This window comes from Felis catus, chromosome E2, assembly GCF_018350175.1.
Source record: "Felis catus isolate Fca126 chromosome E2, F.catus_Fca126_mat1.0, whole genome shotgun sequence".
In the NCBI taxonomy this organism is placed as follows: domain Eukaryota; kingdom Metazoa; phylum Chordata; class Mammalia; order Carnivora; family Felidae; genus Felis; species Felis catus.
Genome location: NC_058382.1, coordinates 2,098,232 through 2,105,959, shown reverse-complemented (window position 1 = coordinate 2,105,959; position 7,728 = coordinate 2,098,232). Strand labels below are relative to the sequence as shown.

General features: G+C 45.5%; 1 protein-coding gene across 1 annotated transcript; it reads left to right on the top strand.

Moving 5' to 3' along the window:
* The first annotated feature begins 5,714 nt into the window (after positions 1-5,714).
* Positions 5,715-6,929, top strand: LOC101101097 (olfactory receptor 5). Its single transcript, XM_003997378.3, has one exon. The coding sequence runs from the start codon at positions 5,955-5,957 to the stop codon at positions 6,891-6,893; it is 939 nt and encodes a 312-aa protein (XP_003997427.3). The 5' UTR covers positions 5,715-5,954; the 3' UTR covers positions 6,894-6,929.
* Positions 6,930-7,728: the final 799 nt, after the last annotated feature.

Here is a 7,728-nt window from a genome sequence, read left to right as displayed (position 1 = left end):
GACCTGAAGTCAGACGCTTAACCGACTGAGCCACCTGGGTGCCCCAACACACACTGATGTCTTTACCAGCATAGTTTTTTTCTTCCCAGGTTGCCCATTACTTTACCCATTTTCTAACTCAGAATTCTACTCATCCTTCAAGGCTCAGATGAAATGTTGGATCCTATGTGAGGTTTTCCTAATCCTTCCTTCTAGGAGTGAATATTCTGTCATCAAACCCCTACCCTAACTGATTTTTGTCTCCTCCTTGTTGATAGCCTCCTCTAGCTAGAATGGATTAGATCAACAGGTGAACCCTGAAATCCAATATGGAGGTCAGAACAAAGGATAGCTTCCCTGCACACATTCGAATGTGTGTGACTGCTTTCACACAGACAGACAGCACAATCTAGAGGAATGATCACTGGCTTCAGAATCAGACAGATCCAGGCTTGGTTGCTGGGTATGCCACTAACTACCTGTGTGACCTCCACATCAAGTTTCTTTGCCTCTCCTAGCTTTAATTCTTCCCATGAAAAATGCAAAGAATAACACCTCACTCACAGAATGGGGACAACCCAGATTAATGAGATAATGTGCATATGATGAAGATAGTGCCCATATTGGTATGACATGTTATTTAATAATAATAATAGCTAACAATTAGTGTTTATCGTGTGCCAGAAACTTGGCACAGGACAACACCACAAGGTAAGAACTAAAATCATTCCCAGCTTGCATGTGTGGAAACTGAAGATCTAGTAAGACATGTAACTTGTGCAAAGTCTCATAGCTATTAAGCAGAAGACCTGGTATTCAGAGTTGGGTCTATCTGACTCTTACTGTTTATTTGTTTTTAATGTTTATTTACTTTTGAGAGAGAGAGAGACAGAGAGAGAGAGAGAGAGAGAGAGCGCAGGGGAGAAGCAGACACACACACACACACACACACACACACACACACACACACACACAGAATGTGAATCAGGCTCCAGCTTCTGAGCTGTCAGCACAGAGCCTGATGTGGGACTTGAACTCGTGAACCATGAGATCATGACCTGAGCCAAAGTCAGATGCTTAACCAACTGAGGCACCCAAGTGCCCCATAATTTTTATTTGAGTATAGTTGACACAGAATGTTACATTAGTGTCAGGTGTATAACATAGGGATTCAACTTCTCTGAACCACCTGCTGTGTTCCCAAGTGTAGCTGCCATCAGTCACCACACAACGCTATGCCAATGTCATTGACTATATTCCCTATGCCGTGCCTTTTATTCCCATGGCTTACTTATTCCATTACTGGAAGCCTGTGCCTCCCTTTCCCCTTCACCCCTTTTGCCCACCCACCCCCCAGCCCCTTCCTTCTGACAACCACCATTTGTTCTCTGTATTTATAGGTCTCCTTCTGCTTTTTGTTTGTTTATTATTTTGCTTTTAGATCCCACAAATGAGTGGAATCATACGGTATTTGTCTTTCTCATATCTGACTCTTATGTAATAGTGGAGATGTTATTACATGCTTTGAGATGAAGACAATTACATCTATCTTTTTTTCATAAAAGGCTATCAAGTGCCAGACAGGCTAAGTAACTTATCCAAGTTGCACCAATAAGAAAGAATCGGATAGAAAACTCCTCTGGATGGGGCGTATCTCGTTCATCTCCATATCCCCACTGTGCCTAGCACAGTGTGCAGTACTTTGCTGATGCTGGATAAATGTTTATGGGATGAAACAAAAATCCTAAATAGCCACTGTGCACTCTGCTTCTGGGCTGAAGAATTCCCGAGTGACCTTTGAAGTTAAATTGATTGTATTTTATGTAAGACGAACAAAAAACAAAACCTATTGGCATCTAAGGTGACTGGCTATGATGTTTGATATGGGGGATACTTTGTAGCAGAAGTGAGTCTGGTGCAGGCACAAAGAAAGGGATTATTAACAGAGGCAGGAGCAGAGAGAAAGTGGGTCGTGGAAGAGAAAAATCTGGTGGGGGAGGGAGCACAGACAGAATAGAGCAGTGGAGATGTTCTTGTTTAGTACCCAGATGAGTTTCACCATTTGGTTCTAACAGGGCTTGTCTGGAGAGTCATATCAAGGACCACAGACCCTCCTTGGGAGGGGGACTGCTGTGGGCAGATATAATGTGCTTGTTTCAGGACTGGACACTGTTCCAACCACTGTTGGACTGGGGCAAACAGACCTCAGCTGAGCCTTGGCTGTGTTAACCTCATTGCTACATTTAATCTTCTCTGAGGTTAGAAGTGTCATCAAGGGAATTGAGACCCAGGGTGGTGAAGGAAGCAGTGGAATATGGCTTCAGAATGCCAACCTAAATTGAGCATCACCTCCATGATTTGTCAAGGTACTTGAGCAATGTCTTATACTTTCTATGCCTCTGTTTCTTCATCAGTAAAACAGAGCTAAAAAAACAAAAGCTTACCTCACAGGGTGAATGGGACGATGAAATAAGGTCCAGCTTATAGAGTCTTTGTCCAGGATCCCAACACCATATGGAGGCAGCAACTTGACATCTGGGATTTTGGAAAACTCAAATCCATTTGAACTATGTAACTGTAGCACCAACCACAGCCCTTGCACCTGTGTAGGTATTTTCAGTTTCCTCCTGCAAAAAACAAGGATATCAAACTGAGTCCCTTCAAATGGCCCTTTCAGTCCTAACATTCCCTTCCCAGACTAGAAAACTAATTTTCTTTTCTTCTTTGGCCAACATGTTTCAAAAAATAATCATAAAGTGAAAATTTCACCCCAAGTCCCAAGAGATAGAGAAGAAAATAATGAGGTGGGGTCAGCCACACCTGGGCAGTGGAATCTGTATTCTACTCCCAGCAGTTGGAAAGCTTTGAGGGACACAAGCGGACTCCGTGATCCTCAGTTCACACATCCGTACCATGGGAACATTGGTGATTACTTCTCAGTGTTGTGATGAGGATAAAATAAAAGCAAAGATCTCCTGACACAATATTTGGCAGTTGGTAGATGTTGGAAAATGGGGATTATTGTAATTTCTAGTTTTCACTCTGTACTCAGAACCCGGGTTTATTTGTGAGGCAACTAGGGATCGGAGAGGTTAAGTGACTGGCTCCTAGGGAGGCAGTGGCACATCTAGAGTTCAAAGATATGCCCGTTTCATTCCAAAGAAGATCCCTGTGAAAGGAAGAAGCTCAGTAGGACTAGAGTAAGCATCATCTGTGCTGTGCAGCTGGGATAGATGTAGGGCGAGGCTATGCCAGGAAGGCTTTGTGACAGAATGAGACACGTGTGGCTCTCAAACAGACCGAGGGTATGTTTCATAAGCAATGCAACCTCATGCAAAGCCCTGCTGGGTGGTAAAATTGGACAGAACTGGTTTGAAAAAAAACCCAGTGTCCTTACTTTGTACTTGTAGCCTCTGGGAAACTCTGTTTCTTCATCTTTAACAACCAGGAAATGACATCTGCTTCACAGGACATTGAGCAATGAATGAAATTGTTTGTTAAAAGGACCCAACCTGGGCACCTTGTGGCTCAGTCAGTTGAGTGTCCAACTTCAGCTCGGGTCATGATTTCACGGTTTGTGGGTTCCAGCCCCGTGTCAGGCTCTGTGCTGACAGCTCAGAGCCTGGAGCCTGCTTTGGATTCTGGGTCTCCCTTTCTCTCTGCCCATCCACTCCTTGCATTCTGTCTCTCTCTCAAAAATAAATGAACCTGAAAAAAAATTTTTTTTAAAAAGAACCCAACCTGGACATACATATATACAATAAATACTGCTTCCATCTTTATAATAAGATATGTTGGGGGTGGGGAGGATAGAACCCCCTCTATAGAAAATCAGGCATCAAACTTCCATTGTTTTTTCTAGAAAATTGCTGTACCTGACTCCCTTCTCTAATAAATGGTGGTAAGTTTCATCAATAAATGTCATCAAATCAAGAGAGGAATCTCAGAATATGGAGATAAGCATTGTTCTCTATGCCAAAGTACCAGGAGAAGCACTGAATTTGTTTTTATTTATTTTTTTAAGTTTATTTATTGATAGAGAGTGCACATGAGCAGGGGAGGGGCAGAGAGAGAGAGAGAGAGAGAGAGAGAGAGAGAGAGAGAGAGAGAGAGAATCCCAAGTGGGCTCCGTGCTGTCAGCACAGAGGCTGATGCAGGGCTTGATCTCATGAACTGTGAGATCATGACCTGAGCTTAAATCAAGAGTCAGTGGCTTAACAGACTGAGCCACCCAGGTGCCCCTATCTGCTTCTTCTTGAGACAGAAGAGCAGTGGGCGAGGGGTGAGGGCCACAGACACCCCTCTACTTCTCTCTGTACTAGTGTTTGGGACTGACAGTGGTGCTGATTTGGGAGATAGAAAGTTCGGTGCGGTTTTCACGTGCTAAATAAAGCACTCCTGTTTGGAGCAGAAGCATCTGGCTGGAGAACAGTTGGCTGACAGGTCAGTGCCTGGAAGAACACTGGACGTGTGGCGGATGCCAGCAGGTGCACCAGGACTAGCGGCCGTGCCAACCCTCCCAGGAGATGGAGGCCCGTGTGGGCTGAAATTCTGCTTGCACAGCCCCCCTCATCCTCCTCAAGGCAGTGGCCAGAAGGGACTCCCTCCCTTTTCTTTCCTTATGCAACCCCCACACTATTCCGTGGGAGCCAATATCATTCTCTCCATTTCACAAAGGGAAAAACTAAGACTTGGGTGAACTCAGCAATGTGCTGATGTAATAGGCTGACAAGGCGGGGTTTCTGATCCCACAGTGAATGTTCTCCCAAACACACTACATCACCTCCCTTCTGGATCAACAGCCAACAGAAATTGAAGGGGACCCGGGCAGAGTCCCAGAGTTCCCAGCCAACATCGCCTTCTCTTTGCTGCTGTACCTGCTGAGGAGTGTGATGCCTGAAGTCCGAGTCTGATCCTCCGTGCATTGAATAAACGTGTGTCAGGAACCTATAAGGTACCAGGCAATGCACTCCTTTGCTGGGTCCTGAGGTTAGAGCTGTGAGCGAGATAGACCCCATCTCTTTCCTCAAGAGGCTTACAACCAAGTTGGAGAGACTTTGCATAACTCAACAAACATGCAAGTAATCCTATTCATTTATTCATTCAATTAATTTTTTTTAACGTTTATTTATTTTTGAGAGACAGAGTGTGAGTAGGGGAGAGGCAGAGAGAGAGAGACACACAGAATCCAAAGCAGGCTCCACCTTCTGAGCTGTCCACACAGAGCCCAACCAGGGGCTCAAACCCATGAACTGCGAGATCATGACCTGAGCTGAAGTTGGATGCTTAACCGACTGAGCCCCCAGGTGCCCCTCATTCATTCATTTTAATCCCAGTATTAACATACAGTATTATGTTTCATGTGTACAATACAGTGATTCAAGGTTTCCATCCTTACCTGGAGCTCATCACAGCAAGTGCACACCCTCATTCCCTTCACCTATTTCACCCATCCCCCCCCCCCAGCAACCTCCAGTTTGTGCAAGTAATTTAAACTAAATAAAGTTAATAACAATCACCCTGGTGCAGAAGTAATGGGATGCAGGGATAAAAAATAATGACACGGGGTTTGAGAGGGGATTTTCTGAGGATATGACATTGAAAAACTCATGCCAAGAATGTCAAGGATTCCCAGACATGGGAAACACAAGAATGGGGAGAAAGCTGTTCTAGGATGGAGAGACTTCATGTGGAAATGCTTTAAGGCTGGAAAGACCTTGGAGTATTTGAGGGGGTGAAAGGGCCTCCATGGGGCTACAATGGATGTGAGAAATGGTGCTGTTATGTGAAGTAGTCAGCAAGGATTGGAACATGGGGGCTCGGGGGCCATGACAGGACACATGATGCTTATTCTAAGGACACTGAGGAGTGTATCAAGTGTGTTAAGTAGGTGATACAACAGCGTGGAACCAGAGTAAGGCAAGCTGTAGAGAGAAAGATGTGCAAAATATTTTGCAGATGTATTTTATTCTTAGATGGAGAGGCCCTTGGAGTTGGGCAATGTGACCAGAGTCCAGGAGTTTGTCTTGTTGGGTTTGTCCACAAGGCCAGACGTAAGGGATGTTCTGTTTGCCGTCTTCCTGACCCTCTACCTGCTGACCCTCCTGGAGAACACGCTCATCATCTACCTCATCTGCAGTCACATTGAGCTCCACAAGCCCATGTATTTCTTCCTGGGCAACCTGAGCTGCCTGGAGATGTGCTATGTGTCCGTGACCATGCCCAGTCTGCTCGTGGGGCTGTGGACTGGACCTTACCATATTTCCTTCACAGCCTGCATGACACAGCTTTTCTTCTTCATAGTCCTCATCTGCACAGAGTGCACCCTCTTGGCCTCCATGGCTTATGACCGCTACGTGGCCATCTGCCGCCCACTCCATTACCCACTGCTCATGAGGCCCCAGGTCTGCCTGGGCTTAGCCTTGTCCTCATGGCTTGGGGGGCTGTTGGTCTCGGTGGCCAAGACGACATGCATTGCCAGCCTTTCCTACTGTGGCCCCAATGTCCTCAACCACTTCTTCTGTGACGTCTCCCCTCTGCTCAACCTGTCCTGCACCCACGTGGCCCTGACGGAGCTGGTGGACTTCATCTCTGCCATCGTCATCCTCTGGGGTTCCCTTCTCATGGCCATCACCTCCTATGTGGCCATCGGGAGGGCTGTGCTCCACATGTCATCAGCCGCTGCCCGCCGCAAAGCCCTCTCCACCTGCGCCTCCCACCTGGTGGTGGTGGGCATCTTCTACTCAGCCACTCTCTTCATCTACGCCCGTCCCAGCCGCATAGAAGCCATGGACCTCAACAAGGTGCTGTCTGTCATCTACACGGTGGTCACACCCATGTGCAATCCCGTCATCTACTGCCTGCGGAACAGGGAGGTCCAGGCAGCATTCTGCAGAACCCTACACCAGTCCTGAAGGTGACGAGCAGACAGGCCATGGGGGAGATCTCAAGTTATCAATACTTTTCATTTTTTTAAATTTATTTTTATTTTTTGAGAGACAAAGAGAGACACAGTGCGAGCAGGGGAGGGGCAGAGAGAGAGGGAGACACAGAGTCCAAAGCAGGCTCCGGGCTCTGAGCTGTCAGCACAGAGCCCAATGCAGGGTTTGAACTCACAAACTGTGAGATCATGACCTGAGCCAAAGTCAGATGCTTAACTGACTGAGCCACCCAGGAGCCCCTCAATACTTTTCATTTTTATTGAGATATAACTCACATGCCATACACTTCACCATTTAAAATGTGCAATTCATTGAGTTTTAGGTATATTCACAAAGTTGTGCAACCATTGCCACCATCTAATTCTACAACGTTTGCATCACTACCAAAAAAATCCTGTACACAATAGAAATCACTCCCAAAGCCCAGCCCACTAGCTTAAAAAACTGTAAGTCTTCTTTGTCTTTATGGATTTTCTTGTTTTGGATATTTCATATAAATGAAATGATATAATATGTGGGCTTTTGTGTGTCTCCTTGCACTTAGTGTAATACTTTTGAGGCTTATACATGATATAGCATCTAGCAATATTTCATTCCTTCTTAAGGCTGAGTAATATTCCATTGTATGGAAATACCACACATTATTTACCCATTAGAGTACAGCTGTGTTTTCATGCTTAAATGAAGTGTGTGTCTATATGTATACAGGGAAGAATTGGAAAATTGATACTATAAAATGTTCATAGGGATTGCCATTATGTGGAGGAACTTGGGAAGGGTTTGCTTTCCTTTTCATTTTGTTGTGTTT